Source organism: Phascolarctos cinereus, unplaced genomic scaffold, assembly GCF_003287225.1.
Source record: "Phascolarctos cinereus isolate Bilbo 61053 unplaced genomic scaffold, phaCin_HiC Scaffold_7;HRSCAF=346, whole genome shotgun sequence".
Classification (NCBI taxonomy): Eukaryota; Metazoa; Chordata; class Mammalia; order Diprotodontia; family Phascolarctidae; genus Phascolarctos; species Phascolarctos cinereus.
The window spans coordinates 45132120-45152455 of NW_027556180.1; the positions used below are offsets into that span (position 1 = coordinate 45132120).

The 20336-nt window shown below is 38.9% G+C and overlaps 1 protein-coding gene across 1 annotated transcript in view; it reads left to right on the forward strand.

Moving 5' to 3' along the window:
* Positions 1–20336, forward strand: part of LOC110204353 (inactive ubiquitin carboxyl-terminal hydrolase MINDY-4B) — a 47548-nt gene that overhangs the window by 6017 nt on the left and 21195 nt on the right. Inside the window, exons 4-9 of the mRNA XM_078147654.1 lie at positions 956–1075; positions 2970–3061; positions 6155–6320; positions 7170–7235; positions 11261–11331; positions 14611–14683. Coding sequence (XP_078003780.1) covers positions 956–1075; positions 2970–3061; positions 6155–6320; positions 7170–7235; positions 11261–11331; positions 14611–14683 — 588 coding nt within the window. The remainder of the gene's footprint in view (positions 1–955; positions 1076–2969; positions 3062–6154; positions 6321–7169; positions 7236–11260; positions 11332–14610; positions 14684–20336) is intronic.

Sequence of the window (20336 nt, forward strand, 5' to 3'; positions counted from 1 at the left end):
AAGCCTCTCCTTAACACCTCCAATGAGAGGAAACCCACCTCTCTCCACTGCTCCACAGAGATGACTGTCAACTAGCTAGGTGTCACTAATAAATATGGTGTATCTTGTAGTATACTTCTCACACGGGTTATATAACTGATCTTCCATGGATAAGGTCCCATTGTAGAGGCAGCCAGGTAGAAGAGTGAACACCAGGCTGGACTTTAAGTCAGGAAGGCCTCAGTTCAAATCTTGTGTCAGGCAATTACTAGCTAGGTGACTCTGGGTAAGAGCCTAGGAAAAGCTTTCTTGGCCTCAGTTTTCTCATCTGTAAAAAGGGGATAATAATAGTGTACATCTCACAGGGTTGTTGTAAAGATCACATGAAATAAAACATGCAAACTTTACAAACCTTAAGCTGCTATAGAAATGCTAGCTATAATTACTACTATTATTTTAATACCTTCAGCATTCTCCAAGAGTAGAGGTTCTTTACTTGTTTCTGTCCTGGAGCACTGGCACAGAATGACAAGCATAAAATAAAACATACAGGATTATATTGAGACACATAAGAAAAAAAATTTTTAGGCCACTGGGGTGAAGTGACTTGCCCAGGGGTCACACAGCTAGTAAATGTCAAGTGTCTGGTCTGAGGCCGGATTTGAACTCAGGTCCTCCTGACTCCAAGGCTAGAGCTCTATCCACTGCACCACCTAGTTGCCCCAGAAAATTTTTAAAAATCAAATTCATGGATCTCAGGTTAAGAACCTCTGACTTAAAAGGATTATTCAAAGTACGGGAATCTTCCATAGATCATTAAACCAATAGTAAGAGCTAAAGTCCTTTCTAGATTAGGTGCAGGTTGTGTTGTAGAATCAGTGCTACTAGTCTATCTCTCTGCCTTTGCCATATATTTTTGTACTAAAAAACAAACATGCAATTTGCTGATTAAAAGATTCATTCCTCTCTCCCTTAGAGCCTACAAAAGATCCTGTTTGGAAATACAGTACATATCTTTAACCATGGCTGGAAAAAGTCGTATTTCAAGTTCCATGAACCTTCTTCAGATCTGTCCTATGCTCTGGAAACAGGAAAGGTGAGTAACTATGCAGCCAATAAACCAAATAAAAACTGTTGTCCTGTAGCGTGTCCCCAGAGGTCCGTAGAACCCATGTAAATTCATGGAGCTTACAAATACCTTTCTATTCTTATGAGCCTCCTTATTGGGATAGCTTTTTTTGGGAACAGTGACACCATATGGCCCGATATTTTGACAGGCCCTCACAAGATTTCAGTCAATCAATGAACATTTTTTAAGCATCGGCTACGTGCCAGGCTGGAGAAGGAAATGGAAAACCACTCCAGTATCTTTGCCAAGAAAACCCAGTGGACAGTATTAGAAAACAACAACAACAGCATGTACCAGGCATGGTGCTAAGTGCTAGGGATGCCAAGAAAGGCAAAAGGCAGTCCCTGCCCTCAAGGAACTCACAGCCTAAAGGAAGAGACGACGTGCAGAACAACAAAGTATAAACAAGTGATGTAAAGGGTAAATCGGAAATAACCAACAGAGGGGAAGCACTAGCGTTGGGGAGATAGGGAAAGGCTTCTTGTAGAAGGCAGGATTTTAGCAGAGGCTTGAAGGGAGCCAGGGGGCGAGGATGAAGGTGGAGAGCATTCCAGAGATGGGGGACAGCCAGGGAAAATGCTCAGAGTATGTAAAGCTGAGTAAGGTGGAAGAAGAATGGAAAGGTAGACTTGGGTTTTGAATGTCAAAGAGTGAGTTTGTATTTGATCGCAGAGAGCCGCTAGAGTTGATGGAGTCAGGAGGATTTCAAATCTGCTCCACTGTCTCCAGGGGCTTGGAGGGCTAAAATGAATAAAATAAAATGAATAAAGTTCTCTTAGGAGAACTTGAATTTCATTTCTCAACAAGAAAGGGAAAGACGACCATCCACATTCTTTTACTTCCCACCAGAGGCAAATTCATGCAGTGAAGACTGTGCCGCACAAGGGAGGCTGGGAACCATAGCCTGGCTTTGGAGGAGCAATCCACCTCTTCAGGCCCCTGATTTCTCACCTCTCAAATAAAGGGGTGCCACCAGGCAGCTGCCAGGCTTCCCTTCCAGCTTCCATGGTCAAATTATGATGACATTCCAGGTGGATTTGGAGGCCTCATCTGACCCCAAGAATTAGAGGACCGGGGCTCCATCTATAGGGGATTTTCCACCCTTCATCATTAAAATTCATGTCATTGATAATAATTTATAGATAATGTAAGAGATAAGCAACCAGTTCTCCCCTACCTGTAAATGAGGTCTTCAGACAAGAACATCTTTAAGGTCCTCTATTGTAACAGTCTGTGATTCTTATCCTTCTATTATATATATGTGTGTGTGTGTGTGTGTGTGTGTGTACATATATATATATATATATATTATATATATATATATATATATATATAATTATATATATATAGAGAGAGAGAGAGAGAGAGAGAGAGAGAGAGAGAGAGAGAGAGAGAGATACACACACATATAGTTTGATATGGCAACTATTAGCTTGGCATCATATCAGGTATCTAAATTTCAGTTAGAGATGGGTGAAAATAAACATTGATATATATATATATATATATATATATATATATATATATACACACACACACACACACACATATTTTCCCATTCAATCTCTCCATTACCCTTCCCTTCCCCCCTCCCATCTATCTACAGACTTAAGAATGCCTGCTTTAAGCTCCTAGTTATAAGAGAGTGGTCCATCTGCATTGGTGGAGGTTGTTTCCACACGAGGAAGTCAATATACCAAAGAAATTACAGGCCAAGACTAAAAAGTAGTAATAGTGAAGGGGGCCGACTCCATTTTATTTGTTTTTCCCACTATCTCCACTCCTGCCCCAGCCACCCACACAAACTAATTCCACTGCTTTCATCCCTACATGGCCTGATTCTACTTTATTGTCACTTTAGGATGGGTCCAGAGCAATCCAAATGGCTGTGCAGGTGAACATCCTCAAATACCTTTTATTTACAAGGAGTGAAAAAGGCAGCGACTTTTTCAGGTAAGAACAGAGAAAGAGATACAGAGACAGAGACCAAGAGACAGAGACCAAGAGATGGAGACAGAGACACAGAGTGAAAGACACACACAGAGAGAGACAGAGAGACAGAGAAGTAAAAGCTCCCCATTTCGCTAGGTTGGATTCCAAGTTTGCTTACTTAAACAAGTACAACCCAAAGTATAGGGGTGGGGTAGAATATGGTGCCTAGGAGCCATGGGTACCTCTGCCTCACATCTGGATGCTCCAGCACCATCATTCAATTCCTCTTTCTCATCTTCATCCCTTTCCACGTTCTCCAGCTCACAGATATGCTTCTCCTAGGACATGTTTCTCTCTCAAGCAAAGGAATTCTGTCTCATCCTCTCTTCTTTCCAGCTTTTGAGTCTAATAGGTCTGCTGCAGAGCATCCTATCTGTTGGCTGAGATTAAAAGCCTGCATTGCCCTTTCCCATGTCAGGTGTGTGCCCCTTTGACGATGGTTGATGGGAGAGACAGAATGTCAAAAATACCACAAAATAGCAGCGGTTTGGCCACAGCAGGGGAGCAAAAGCATAGGGAGCCCAAGCAGCTTTGTAAATGAAGCATGAGGGCTGTCACTTACCTCCTCTAACTTCAGGCGATAGCCCTCGGTAAGCATCCTCTTAGTCAATCAACGCCAATTAGCTTCCTTTAGTGAGAACAGTCAATCAGTCACATCATCTTGATTTATCGAATGCCTTCTCTGCACCAGCCACTGGGATTCATGCTGTATGGGGCTCACAGGCAAACAGCAAGACTCTGACCCCAACCTCCAGGAACATAATTGCAATTGGATTGAGGAGAAAAGATATATGCATGAAAAGATAAATATAACCAACCATTCCAGGCAGTCTGTGTGATAAAGTGACAGTGAAATCAGTGCCACAGGGGCTAAGAAAAGGGCAACTTGATCAGAAAATCTACACTTAGAGCAATGTCTTGAAGGCTTGGTAGGCTTCGGATAAGCACAGAGGAGGGGGAGGCATCACAGGTGGGGACCCTTGACCCAAGGTTTCATACTTACTGTATTATAAATAAAAATGATGAATCTCTGCCTCTGTACTTCATAGGCCATCCTATGCTCTATGTCTTTTTTTCAAGTCTTTTTGATGTATTTTGTTTTTACATCGCAAACCTTTGCAGATTGCTACAGGGGTGTGCTAGAGCCAGCTCGTACCTGGCTCTCAGACTGATTATTAAATTTTCAGTGTGAATATTTACATCTCAGAAATAGGCAAATGTTACAAATCAGGGCTTGAATTTGTTTATTTTATTGACTGTCCAGACCTAAGAAAGTGATGGAAAAATGTTCATGATGCAGATTAAAGTTAAAAGTGTATCAAGGGCACCTTTTATTTTCAGAGAACTGGTTGTTTAACATTTACCAACACACTCCTGAATTATCCTTTTATTCAATTCAATTGAACATTTATTAAGTGCTTACTATGTGCCAGGCACTGTGCTAAGCACTGGGGATACAAAAAGAGGCAAAAGATAGTGCCTGCTTTCAAGGAGCTTACAATCTAATAGATTATCCTCACTTGGGAGAAACTCATAATAAAGTTTTTTTTAATAAGTTAAACTAATAATACAGTGACCTTATCTGAAAATTCATACAACATTCCACATCTGTAGTACCTCTCCTTTATTAAAAAACATGGATAGAAATATATTTTATCTCTTTCATTCCCTACCTCATTTGGAAAACAAACAAAAAACCCCGCCAAGTTTCTTGTAGCAGATGTGCATGGTCAAGTAAAATAAATCCCCTTGATGGTTGTATACAAAAACATAGATGTCTCATTCTGCTTGCTGATTCCACCCCCGCTCTTTCATATATAGCATCTTTCATCTTTCAACCTCTGGATCTGTCTGTACTGTGATGAACAGCTTCCCCCCCCCAAAAAAAAGAAACAATTTAAAATTGTTACAAGTAGATGGCCTGGATTCATACCCTCTTTCCTCTCTTTTATCACAGACTAATAGAATGATGGATTTGGAGTCAGGAAGACCTAAATCTCACCTTAGACACTGGTGGTGTCACCTTGAGCAAATCACTTCATCTCTTTGACCCTCTGCTTCCTCAATTGTAAAAGAGGGGAGGTGTCACTGTACCTACTTCACAGGACTGTTGTGAAGACCAAGTCATATAATGTATGGAAAATGCTTTGAAACTTCGCTTTGCTGTACAAATGTCAGCAATTATCTACCCTACACTCAAGACCACAAATGTGCCTCATCTAGGACCCTTATTTGCAAGGGAAAAGAGTGCTTATAGGAATCTTTATTAATAATAAGTTTCCCTCAGACACTTACTAGCTGTGTGACCCTAGTTAAGTCACAACCCTGATTGCCTCAAAAAATAATAATAATATGGTTCAGGTCATCAAAAGTATATCTGGAAAAATGTCTTCAGTCCCATCATGGACTGAAGAGTTCTCAGATTTCCTAAATATTTCTCCCTAGTGACCATTTTCCTAGGATCCCAGGACACCCTGTCATCACTCGACCCTATAATGCTCAGCCAATCTGAGATTGGTTCAGATCCCGACATCTTGGACAAAATTCAGTCATTCATTCATTCATGCAAATTGGAATTCCAGACTCATTCTCAGCCAATGATTGGTTTTTGGTGACCCAACCACACTGTCAAATGTAACCATTAATTGTCACATCTCTTTCCCAGAGAGTGCATCACATGTCAGGGACAGAGTGTATGTGTATATATATATATATATATAATATATATATATATATATATATATATATATATATATGTATGTATGTATGTATGTATGTATATATGTGTGTGTGTATACACATATATTAATATATGTATATATGTATATATATATGTATATATGTATATATATATGTATATATGTATATATATATATATATATTGGAGGTGGAGAGAGATACTTCAACTCCACAAGTTTTCAAAGCTACCTTTCCTCATTATAAGCCATTTAAGCAAAACAGCTAACAGTCCCAATCAAGTATCTGCTTCCTGCCCAGGGAACACTTGGGCATTCCTTGGAATCTTTTTCACCTTTTGATTTAATTGCATTGCAGTTTATGCAGAATGAGCCATCGAGTACAGAAAGAGGCCCTCTCAGCAGCTCTGGCAGATACTCTGTGGGCTGCAGGAGAAAGACAAAAAGTCATCATCTGTGTCGTCACATCAGAAACTTATTTTCCCTCAACGAGGGACTTCCAAGCAGATGGCTTGACTGAGCGAGTGAGTATGGACAGCTTTCATGCCTGGGATTACACTTCTCCTACTAGTACTAGTGGAGTTGACAAAAATGCTTCATTGAATCTGTTGGCCTGGCCGTTGAGAGGGAGATTAAGCCAGCCACAGGGCAGCAAGGAGGTAGGCATGTAATGACGATGAGAGACCCAAGCCACCACAATAAACAAGCCTGCAATGAACTTCTGCTTTCTGGATTCACCAGCCCTATGGTGGTGAAAGCCATAGCTGCCAGGTCTGGCCTCCTCACATTCTTACTGGCTATGTTTCTGTAACTAGGTCTCAAAGATAGCACAGCTATCCCTACTAAAAATTCTGTTTGCCTTTTCACCTTGAGATTTTGTTCTTGTTAAAAACAAGGAATACAAAATTCGTGGATTTGAGCTACCACATTTTACAGTGTGTTTTTATTCATTCATTTATTCATTCACTTGACAAGCCTTTATTATGCACATACTATCAGGCCCTGTTGATTATCTCATTACTTTCAGTCTGTATCTGTGATTTCATCTGGGTGGGAACATCTCAATGCTGCAGTTTCCTCAACTCTTCAGTAATTAAGAGAGTTCTTTTCAGGGACTAAGAGGTTAAACGACTTTTCCATGACCACACAGGCAGTATATATGAGAAACAGAATTAAACCCAGATGTTATTGACACTGAGACCAGCCCTCCGTCCATCCACCAGGCTGCCACTCATATCAAATAGGTAGCTTATCAGTTTGCTGAAATGTGTATGCGTATGATTCTTTAATCATTATGAAGTATTAACAAGGCATTAACATGTAAGAACCAGACACTTTCTACCCATTTTTAACCTCCTATTCCTGAATTACAGCTCCAGCTATTTGAGTTTTTAGAGAAGGAAGATGTCAAGAAATTCATCTATGATAATTTACAATGGGTAAGTGAAGAGAGGATCCCTTGGTGTTGAATTGCCCTTTCATTAATGCCTTATTTCTTTGGTAAAGTACATTTCCAATGAAGCTTATTAAGAGTATCATGTCATTTTGAGAGCATCTCAGGAAAACACTTAAGAAAGGAAAAGCTAGTCCCTCCCTGTCCAATTCCTTGATGAAGACAGGGCCAAGGCTTCCTTTGTCTTGGGTCATCAGAACCTGGAGGCAAGGTTTTGATGGGTATCTAGGAAAAAAGCATAAAAAGTAGGAGACCATGATAGGGCTAGGATCTATCATGTAAATGGCATGAGATAAGCCACTTCTGTGCATGTCACCTTTGAAAGGATGACCCCCCATTCTCGTCTCCTCTCCAGGACTTTCCCCCTCTTTTTTTTGTCTTGTACATCTATCCTGGCAGTTCTCCTATAGGAGTTCAGGATTCATGTGCGGAGGTAGCTCAGTGAGAAGTCAGGGAAGAGATATGAGAAAGGAGAATCGAGGATAGGGAAAGGAAGAATGTTAACAGTGGCAACTTCAGATTCCTCAGGCTTAGGAGAAATTGATAATCAGAGCACAATTGGAAGCGAATTCCAGCCAAAGATTCAGGAAAGGGAACATTAGGTTTAACTGTGAAATGTGAAAATGGGAACACATTAGCAGAAACATAATTAAACCATCAAAACTTTAGGCATGAAAACAGGGCAGCAGGGCCAGGTCTAGGAAGAGGAAAGGAAGTCTCATCACCCCTCTTTAAGGACCCCCCGGGCCCATTGTCCTTCCACTGTCAACTGACCCTCCAAAGACCTCTCATTTTGATGTCTTACCCAGAGCTGTCTCTAACGGTCATACTCTGGACCTTCCCCACCTCCCACACTCCCAAACTTCTCCAATGAATGAAATTTACCTCTCATATATCCCTTAGTATCCTCTTCTGTCTAGTCACAGCTGCTGTATCTGATAAACTAACCTGTAAAGTGTGAGAAGGAAGGGAACAAGCATTTATTAAGCACTATAATAACACTCTAATAAGCACTTTACGAATATCATCTCATTTAGTCCTCACAACAACCCTGTGAGATAATTGCTGGTATTATCCTTATTTTACAGTTGAGAAAACCGAGGCAGGCTTGCCAGGGTCCCCCAGCTACCAAGTCTCTGGGGCTGGCTTTGAACTCAGGTCTTCAAGGCCTACTGTTGTATCCCCTGCATGACCTAAATGCCTAGTCGTGTGATTCCTTTCTGTTAGAATTTCAACAGAGCCCTTGTTGAGGTCTAACGTGTTGAGGCAGTTATGGGGCACAGGATAGAGTGATGGGCCTGAAGTCAGGAAGACTTGAGTTCAAATCTGCCCTTAGGCACCTAATGGGCCCTTGGAGGCCAGGAAGACCAAGCCTTTCATTTTTCAGTGAACCCTGGAGTCAAGTCAAGAACTCTCTCTGGCAGCTGGCAAAGGGATTACTAGAGAAGAGAAGAAGGAGTAAATGTTCCTTCTTCCTCCCATTCCTTTTCTCTGAAGTTGCCCTGACATCTATAACAAGCCCTCCTCAGCTTTTTGGGTCAGCATGATGAATTCTCTGACTTGTAGACACGAGGACCTACTGCCCATTCTTCCCAACGTTTCATACCAGGCAATGGTTTGGCTTGTGCTACATGAGTGATATGGCAGGAAAACCTGTGTGAAAGGAAATATTAAGTTGTCATTTGAAATTTTGTGAAAAATATTTCCCCAGTGAGACTTTTTTCCTACCACAATAGCACATTGATTCACATTTGTTAAATTCTTACTATGTTCCAACACCATTCTAGGTTCAATAGAGCATATGAAAAAAATAGAAGCCTGCACTCAAAGAGCTTACTGTCTAATTGGGCAGTCAATCTGTAGATATACAAAACAACTAAAATAACAATGTAAAACAGTCAAAGACTAGATTGTTTGATGAATTTAACATTATGGTATGTAATAGCCAGGAAAGGTTTGTAGGGAAGATCTTGACTTTGAAATAAACCAGATTTGGATTGGTGAAAAAAAAGGTTGGAAAGTAATCCCCAGTAAGAGGGGGGGGAGCATGAGGAAAGGCATGGACTCAAGGATGAACATGTCTCACGTCAGGTATTAGAAAGGAAACCACGGGCATCATGGCAAGCTTGACTTGAGGCATGCCAAGTACTGAACCATATCCCAGGCCATCTCAAGCTCGCCCAAGCAGTTTTGACACTGCTTGCATTCATAGAGACCATGATGGAATGTGAACCCATCCAGAGGGCTCTATTCTTTTGAATTCATGACTCTGTCCATGCATAACTGTAACACATTAGATAGTGAATCAGTGCCAGGCACTGTATTAGCCGTAGAATCAATTGATGATGGGTCTTAAACGCTAAGCTAAAGTGTTTATACATGATCCTATAGACAAGAGGGAGCCATTGAAAGTTCTTAAGCAGAATAGTAACAATATGAAAGTAGTGTTCAAAAGAAAGTGTTTTAAAAAGTTAATCTGATGTTTTGCCTGACTGCACATGCATGAGCTATATCCAAGTGCTTGCCTTCTCAAGGTAGGGTCAGAAGAGGGAAGGAGGGAGGGAATTTGGAACTCAAAAATGATTTTTAAAGATGTTAAATTTGTTTTACATGTAATTGAGAAAAAATAAAATAACATTCTTTTTTAAAAAGAGAAAAAACAAGTGATATAATATGAGACAAAAAAAGTTAATCTGTCATCTCTTTGGGGTGGATTGTAGAATGGATACACTAAAAACAGGGAGGCTACTTGAAGAGGGTATTTCTGTAATCTAGGTTTGTGAATTTGGGGGCCTATATTAGAAAAATGGCAGCAGTAATGGGGAGGAAGGCTGAATCCAATAGACATCTTGGAGGAAAGATAAACAAAAGGATTTGGTGACTCGCTGGATATGTGAAATTAAGAGGAAAGGCCTCAAAGGCCTCAAAGAATGGTAGTTGCCACTAATAGAAATGAAGAAGTAGAAGGTATGCTATGGAAGTTCTCTCTTGATCTCCTCTCAAGGTGGAAGGTCAGGTCCCCAAAGTGATTATATTATGTCTTCCTTAAGGGTCCAAGAGTTGCAGCATTGGGGAGATATGAGGTGTTTTCTCTAATGTTATGGCTCTTGAGTCCCTACTAGTGTGTTTCTTTCGCTGATTATCAGCTGATTTCAATTAGTCAGACAGACTTAATTAGCTTTTAGAAACAGGCATTTTCCTCTGGTGGTCTAAGACCTCTGTCTCCACTCCCAACCAGTCTGTGACATACTGTTCCACAAGTACACATGGAGCCCAAGAGAAATCAGGCTTAAGATTAGTGCGCATGTGGTAATGCGCACAACCCACAGGTTCTGTGAGTCATTTTGCTGGCATCCTCCTTAGGTAGGGTGTCATTTTTCTTTAGTGTCTTGTGGAGCATTGAATCTATCTTTGCTCTCTCACTTCAGTTTATTCCCAGCTCCTGATTCAGGCACTGTTGCCAGCTGCTGCTACACCGGGGATTCTGGTAGGACACCAATGAAAAGCCAGAATCTTCTGGTCCTTGAGGGCTCAGTTTACAATATTCTCTTTCTTTCTAAGTAATTCCTTCTGGGGTTTGGGCAGGAGGCTTCCACCATTAACTGTTCAAATACTCCAATTCCAGACTAGCCTCCTGGTTTTTACAAGCCCCATGAGGTATGACCAAATCCTCCAGCCAATGGGGACAGATTTACTGTTATACCTAGCTGAAATATTCAAGCCTTGTTCATACCCAATTCAAACCTCTCAGTGTTTCAGTCACATGTATTCTTACCTGATAAAGGTATCACAGCTAAGTGGGGAGGGGTGATTGTAACCCCATCTCCATGGTAGGATAGCTGATTTAATATAGACAATGACCTAAATTTCAACTGGATTGAATTTGACATGACAGCAAGCCATTTAAATAGAGATACCTTGTAGGAAGCTTTTCTTGTTTCAGATTTGAAATATATGGTTTCCTTTGAGTAACTTTTTAAAAAATATGTTTTCTTTTCTTTTCTTTAATAGTTCAAAGGGGAAGGAAGCCATGGAGTTATCCTATTTCTTTACAGTTTGCTCTTCTCTAGAACATTTGAAAGGTAAAATCTATAATTGGAGAACTTTTGCTCAGATCTGTGCTATAGGGTCTCTTGCCATATAACATTAATAACATTAATTTATTCTTGTACCAGAAAGAACCTTGCATCTCCACATGAGAAACATCAAAAAACATGTACCATGCAGATTTTTTTTCATGGAGAGTAGACTTTTCTATGTCTCAGATATTTCTACAGAAGTTCTGGTCATATTCATTCATTCAATAAGCATTTATTAATTTTTAAAAATTAATTTAAAATACAGATGAACAGAAATCTCTTTTCTCTCCATGCTATCCCTACCCCACTGGGGGAAAAAAGAAAAATCTAAGATCCTTTTAACAAATATGCATAGTCAAGAAAAGCAATTCCTTCACTGGCAGTGGCAAATAGATAGATAGATAGTTATGCACATACACACATGTGCACACATGTATGCACATACTCACACACATGTATATGTATATGTGTGTGTATATACTTATACATACATATACATACATACATAGATATAGATATAGATATAGATATAGATATAGATATAGATATAGATATAGATATAGATATAGATATAGATATAGATATAGATATAGATATAGATATAGATATAGATATAGATATAGATATAGATATAGATATATCAACTTTCTATCAGGATGTAGATTTCATGCCTCATCACTGGTCCCCTGGAATCATGATTGATCGATGAGTTGATCAGAGTCCTTTTACCTTTCCAGTATTGTTGTTATTGTGTAAGCTGTTCTCTTAGCTCTGCTCATTTCACTCTTTATCAGTCCCTACAAGTCTTTAAAAATGTTTTTGTATGCTGATATTATAGTATAAATTATTCTGATTCTGCTCACTTCATTTTGCATCAGTTCATACATGTCTTCTCAGATTTCTCTGAAACTATCTCTTTTATCATTTCTTATAGCACAATAGTATCCTACTACATTCATATTCCACAATTTGTTCAAGTATTCCCCAATTAGTTTCCAGTTTGGGGGTTATTGTCGGGTTGTTTGTTTTTGCCACTACAAAAAGAGCTGCTATAAATATTTTTGTATACACAGGCCCTCTTCCTCTTTTTTTTAATCTTTTTGGAATATAGGCCTAGTAGCAATGATATAGCTGGGACGAGGGGCATGCACTACATAGTAACTTATTGTTTATAATTCCAAATTGTTTTCTAGAATGGTGGTACCCATTCACAGGTCTACCAACAGTATGTCAATGTGTTTGTTTTCCGTTAGCCCTTCTAACAGTTATCATTTTCTCTTTTTTGTCTCTTGGAAAAAGAAATAAATATCAGCTGGAAACTAAATAACTTCATCCTACAGAATTGATGGGTCCAAAAATAAATCATAGAAATAATAGACGATTTCATTAAAGATAATGACAACAATGAGATGGCATACAAAATGCTTTGGGATGCAGCCAAAGTACTCCCTAGCAGAAAATTTATATCTCTAAGTCTTTTTATTAACAAAAAAGGAGAAAAATAGATAAACGAATTGGCATGCAGTCAAAAAACTAGAAAATCAGAAGGCATTTATGAAGTATTTACTACATATTAGAACCATACTGGGTGCTGGGGTTAGAAAAATGTTAGTTGTAGGCATTAGAGAAGGCTGTGAGATTGCAACACAATGGCTTTGTCTTGAGGTGTGAAGACCAATATGACCCCCCCCCAAAAGCTTATTTTGCACAGTCTTACTAAATACACAACTACATTAATATCATCATCAACAACAAGAAATATTTAATCTCCCTTATTATCATAGGTGCTGTGGAGGGATACTAGGAAGTATAACACAGCCCCGGCCTCTAGGAGCTTACAATCTAGTTGGGAAGTTGATACAAATACTTGAAAAGATATATGGGATGGTACAATGGTAGTAACGATAGCAACTGGTATTTATGCAGTACCTCGAAGTTTGCAAAACCTTACATACCTCATCTCATTGATGCCATCCTGTAGGTAGATGCTATTCTTATCAGCACTTCATAGATTAAAAAACTGAAGCTCAGGGGTTTAAGAAGTGATCACACAGCTATTAAACATCTGAGGTATCGTTGGAACCCAGGTTTTTCTAACTCCAACTTATACAGTGCCATACTGCTTCTTTTTTAAAAAATTAATTTTTTAAAAATTTAACATGATTTGAATTTGCATAGCATTTTGAATTTTTACAAAGCAGTTTATGTGTGTGTATATATACACATATATGTATGTATATGGGTATATACATATGTGTGACATCTGTGTTGTATATATACATGTGTCTGTCTACCTGTATGTATATATAAATATAATATGTTGATTGTGCATGTATAGCCTATATCAAATTGCATGCCATCTTGGGGAAGGAGGGGGGGAAATTTAGAATTCAAAATCTATGAGATTTTATAACTCTATAATTAAATATAAAGTGAATGTTGAAAACTAAAATAAATAAATATAATACGTGTTTATATGTGCCATGCCTATATGTATGTGTGTATATCTACATATGTTAAAAATCTCATTTGAGCCTCACAACTTCTGTGAGAGGTAGGTACAACAGGATTTATTATCTCCCAGAAAAAAAAAATGTAGGTTTTGGTGACAGAGGATTGGTGGGTTTGAATCTTAACTCTTCCTTTTCTACCTGTTCAGGCTTGAATATTCATTGAACTCTTCCAGACTTTGATTTCCTCATCTCCAAAATGAGGGAATGGGTGTGGATGAGCATAGCACAAAGGTCCCTTCTAGATCTATGGCACTAACTGGCTCTGGGAGTCAAAACTGAGTCCAGTTCTAATCCATTTCACCATACATACATACATACATATATATATATATATATATATACATATATATATGTATATATATATGTACATGTACATGTACACATGCATACATACACATACATACATGCATATGTATGTATATATATATGGTGAGTCCTAAAGGAGTGTTAAGGAATGTTACAGACAGGGAATGCTATAGAGTTTCAGGGGCAGGAGAGATCTCTTCCTGCTGACTCTTCCATCACCAAGTGCCTTAGAGAGGAGCCTCGTTAAGACAGGAAAGAATTTGATAGGTGGAGAAGGGAAGACACCATTCCAAGTCACGTGAATACCATGAGTAAAAGCACAGGAACCAAAAAATGAATGGATTAGATTGGCTGGAGAGGAAAATTCTTGTAGGGTAACCATGGGAGGTATGGGCAGGGGAAAGGGTCTAGATACATTTGCTCTATTCTTAATACTGCCCTAATGGACCATATCATTTCATAGACTTCACAAGGACCTGGATATCAGCACAACTCATTTGTTACAGGCACAGGGCGGAGATCTCATTTGCAGGCAGGTGAGTTTAGAGGGGCTTCTTTCTTATTAGTTTAAAGTTTTGTATCTATTCTCATTTTCTAACGGGATTCAATTGTACTATTCAATAGAATACAAACTCCTTGTGGGCAAGAACTATGCCCCTTTCTTTTTTTTTTTTTTGCTTCATAGACACATTGAATGGGTGGTATAATGTCCCACACTGGGATGTAATAAACAATTTGTAATTGTAATATCTCATAAATTGTAACAAATATTTGTTGAATTTTAACTAACTGTAAAGAATCGGCTGTGGAAAAGCACTTTGCTAATAGCTATTGATACAAAGATGAAAGTGAGCTTTCACTTTAGGGGAAAAAAAGCTTTAGCTTTTTTTTTTCAAAGCAGTAGTTCTTACATCAGAATGCAGCAAATTATACGGAACTTAACACCTACAATTAATTGCATGCATATGCATGAATCTCATGAATTTTATGAAATTTATATTTATAATTGCATGTATATGGACATGTCTCCTGAAAATTATATAGAATTTATACTTGCAATAGCATTTTATTTTTTCATTTTCAAATGTTTTTCCCAATTACATGTAAAAACTATATATATATATATATATATATATATATATATATATATATATACATATAAATTTTGAATTCCAGTTTCTCTCCTTCCCTCCTTTCCCCCCTCAATGAAAAGGCAAGCAATTTGATATAGGTTATACACGCACAGTCATGAAAAACATTTCCATATTATTAATATTGCAAAAGAAAACACAGACAAAAAAAAATCCAACAGCAACTTAACCAAGAAAAATAAAGTTTAAAAAAGTGTGCTTCAATCTGCATTCAGATTCCATCAGTTCTTTCTCTGGGGACGGATAGCATTTTTCATTATAAGTCCTTTGGAATTGTCTTGGATCATTGTATCACTGAGAATAGCTAAGTTATTCACAGTTGATCGTGGTACAACACAATAGGATTTTATGCGCAGAACTGAATCTCTCCACTCTCCATCGTCCCGAATCTTTACTGCCAAGACTAATGTTATGGAGGAATGGTTGAATAAATTAAGGTAGATGAATGTAATAGTATATTGCTATGCACTAAGAAAAAAGATGAAAGGGACAGATTCAGAAAACCCTGGAAAGGTTTGGGTGAACCAATGCAGATCGGAGTGAACAGGATCAGGAGAACAATTTAGACGTGACTGAAATATTGCTTAAGGAAAAAAAAAGTTTTGAAAAACTTGAGAATCAAGTGCAATGATCATTAACAAGTCCAGAAAGCCAAGGGTGAAGCTAGCTACCCGTTTCCCACAGATGTGACAGAACTGTAGTGGAGAATGAGATCTTTTCAGATGTAACCAATATCTGAATTTGTTTTGCACAATTATGCTTATTTGTCACAAAGGAGGGCTTTCCTTTGAGGGAGGATGGGAATGAGGAGGGCAGTGTACTGATGCCAAAAATAACAGAGCAAAGAAATGAGTGTTTTAAAAATGCATAGAAGAGACAACAAAGAATTTCAGAAGGGGATACAGTCAGGCACAGAACTGTGGCTAGTCCTGTATTAAATTTAATATATATTTTAAAAAACAAGTTGTGCATAAAAATATTCATGGTTTCATGTATAATTGTCTCTTTTCATTCTCCTTTGTATATGGAAATATTCATGTCTGTTGATGCTTGTTAAGTTTATAACAACTTCAAAAAAAGAAAATAAGTACTTCAATGAGCCCCCCTCACCAAAAATGTTTAAGAACCCCTGACATAGTCCCCACCTTTAAAGAGCTTATAACCTAATAGAGCAGATAAGTTACATATGTACTTATAATGCAAGGTAGATTATAAAAACTACAATGGAACAGTCCAAATGAAATCCTAAAATACTTTTTAAAAAATGAGCGTTTAAAGAGCTTTATTTTAAAATTTTATTTATTTTTTTAATTAATTAGTTTATTTTTAGTTTTCAACATTCACTTCCACAAGATTTTGAGCTCCAGATTTTCTTCCCATCTTGTCCCTCCCCCACCCCAAGATGGCATGCATTCTTCTCCTAATCTGCCCTCCCTTCTATCTCTCCCCTCACTTCTCTTCTCCCCTTCCCCTTCAATTTTCCTGTAGGGCAGGATAGATTTCTATACCTCATTTCCTGCATATCTTTTAAATAGCTTTATTGATTACGTGCTATTTTACATACAATATCTCATTTGAGTTCCCAGCCTTATAGCTGAGGAAACTGAGACAAATTAATAATAATAATAATAACATCAGCTAGTATTAATATAGCACTTCAAATCACTTTACAAGTACTGTGTCATTTTATCCTCACAACAACAACCCCTGGTATTATTATCATCCTCATTTTACAGATGAGGAAACGGAGGTAGAGTTTAAGTGACTTGATCAGGATCACACAGCTAGTAAGTTTGGAAGCCAGATTTAAACTCAAGTCATTCTGACCCCAGTTTCAGAGCTCTATCCACTGTACCACCTAGGTGCCTACCTAATGATAGAGTTCATAAATGGCAGAGGTGGGGTTTGAATTGAGGTTTCTCCTGACTCCAGCTATAGCACTCTTTCCAGTAAACTTCATTCCACCTCCAACAGGGGGGACTAGAGGTAGCTTCAGGAAGGCAGTGGTCTTTGAGTTGGGCCTTGAAGGAAGGGAGGATTTTAATAAATAGATATGGGGCTAATGAGTATTCCTAGCAATGAGTAAAGGCACCAAGATGGTAGAAGGAAGAACAGAAATGTGTGTGGATAAGGAGTCTAGTCTGGCTATGAGATAAAGCTGGAAACATAGTCTAGAGCTGACTGTGGAGTAGTCTGAATGCCAGGGTAAGAGATTTTATATTGTATATGGAGACAATGGGGAGCCACTGAAGGTTTCCAGCAGGAAGAGAAAGATGATCTGTGAAGAATATGGGCCACTGGAAGAAGGATGGATTGAAGAGGCAAGAGGACTTCTTAGGAGGCTATTAAAATAATCTAAATGAGAAGTGGAAAGGGATTGAACTAGGGTGGGGTCAGTGGGAGTGGAAAAGAGGGGCCTGGATTTGAGAGCTATTTCGGGAGTACATACCAACTCCATGACAGACCTGACTATTTATTTGATGAGGGTGGTAAGGAAGAAGGATGAGTCAAAGATAGTGCTGTGGCTTCAAGGCTGACTGGGAGGTAATCATGCCATCAGTGAAAATAGAAGTGAGGGGGAGGAGCAGGTGTTTGGTTTGAGGGGGGATGGGAGAAGAGTGAACTGTTGAAACAACAAAGATATTACATCCTTCATACTAGTGTTAACAACATTCGCTGGGAGGAATTGAGTGGCCAAAAGTTGAGGTGAGCTTGAAAGGAGGTTTGGGAGGAGAAGTAGGAGGACAAGAGATCAGAGAAGGGCATCTCAGAGCCCTCGATTTTGGACATGGAATAGCTTTGAGTGGTGGTGAGCTTTAAGGTATTTCAGTGAACTGTGAGAACAGGCCGTTAGTAGAATGAGCAGCTTGAATGTTAAAATCTCTAAGGCTGCTGGCAGAGAAAGGGTTTGGGTGGACTGTAAATCAGATGAAGGGTCACTGAGACAGGTGGCTCGCAGATGACAGTGACAAGAATCAGAGGCCTGAAGCTCAAAAGCAAAGAGGTTGTAGAGTGATGGTATTTGAGTATTGGAAATGGTCAAGAAATATGCTGCTTCTTCTTCTTCCTGGCTTCTTGAGTCAAGGATAAGTAGCTAAATGAGTAGCCATCCCTGGAGAGGGTTGCCAGAGATGTATAAGCCTCAAGAAATGACATTCCAGTTATTAAGATGAAGGAGAAGGGGAGCTGTAGAGGCAAATGAAGAGATGTAGGATCAGCAGGAACTTGGTGGAATCGAGATCCCAAAAGGAAGCTCTATAGGAAGGGTGGACAGAACAGAAGCATGAGGCAGGGGAAGGTTGGAGTAAGCAGAGTTGAGTGTACGGACCAGAGGAAATAACAAGAAGAAGGGATTTGTGCCTAGTGTGGTGTGCCTCCATGGCAAGGATTAGGGGAGTTAGAAGCTAGAAAAGATGCAGGTGGGCATATAGTTTGGAAAGGATTCTGACCCAATAACTAATCAGAACCTGGGATAACTAAATGGAAACCTAGAAGGGGGGGCATTTATGGTACCTTAGCTATATGGGAAGGAGAGTACCAAGCAGGCAGAGATAATTAATGGAGGAACTTGTAGAATTGATTAAGCTTATCCCTTCCATCTAATGGTTCCCACACCACCCCTATCATAAGAAGGAAAGTAGCAAGGTGCAGGAGAAAATGTAATGGATTTCAAGTAAAGGGACCTGAATCCTGGTTTATCACTTAATTCCTGTGTGACCTTGGGCAAATCCCTTTTCTTTGGGCCTCAGTTCCTCATCTGTAAACTAAGGGGTTTAGATTAGATGGTGTCTAAGATTTCTTCTAGGTCTAAGTCTGTGATATCCCAAAATACAGGAGTTATTTTGAAAGTGTTCTAATAGCATACAATATATGATATGGATGGAGATAAGTGAGTTAAGTTATTTTCAAATACAATACATTTTAAAGTGCATACCATATGTAATGTTTTCCTGGTTCTCTTACTGCTTCTAACAGCCTATATGGAAATCCCTAAGGCAGGCGGCACAGTAGATAGAGTGTTAGGTCTAGAGTTAAGAAAAACTGAGCGCAAATCCAACTTTAGACACTTACTAGCTATATGACCCTGGGCAAATCACTTAATCCTGTTAGCCTCAGTTTCCTCATCTGTAAATTGAGATCTCTGTAAAATGGCACTCTGGGGTACCACATCACACCTATCAGATTGGCTAACATGACAAAACAGGAAAATGATAAATGTTGGAGAAGATGTGGGAAAATTGAAACACTAATGCATTGTTGGTAGAGTTGTGAACTGATCCAACCATTATGGAGAGCAATTTGGAACTATGCCCAAAGGGCTACAAAAATGTGCATACCCTTTGACCTAACAATACCACTTCTAGGTCTATATCCCAAAGAGATCATAAAAAAGGGAAAAGCACCCACACTTACAAAAATATTTATAGCAGCTCTTTTTGTGGTGGCAAAGAATTGGAAATTGAGGGGATGCCCATCCATTGGTGAATGGCTGAACAAACTGTGCTATATGAATGTAATGCAATACTATTGTGCTATAAGAATGATGAGCAGGCAGACTTCAGAAAAACCTGGAAAGACTTGTATGGACTGATGCTGAGTGAAGTGAGCAGAACCAAGAGAACACTGTACACAGTCACAGCCACATTATGTGATGACTGACTTTGATAGACTTGGTTCTTCTCGGCAATGCGAGGTTCTAAGACAACTTCAAAAGACTCAGGATGGAAAATGCTATCCACATCCAGAGAAAGAACTCTGAAGTTTGAATGCAGATGGGAGCATACTATTTGCTCTCCTTTTGTTGTTTTGTTTTATTTCTTCTTTCTTGTGGTTCCTCCCATTAGTTCTAATTCTCCTATACATCATGACTAATATGAACATATACTTAATATGAATATATAAATAGAGCCTATATCAGATTGCATGCTGTCTTGGGGAGGGGGGAGGAGAAGAAAGGGGTGAAAATTTAAAACCCTGTATCTTATGGAAGTGAATGTTGAAAATAAATAAATAAATTGTTGGGAAAAAAGAGAAAGAA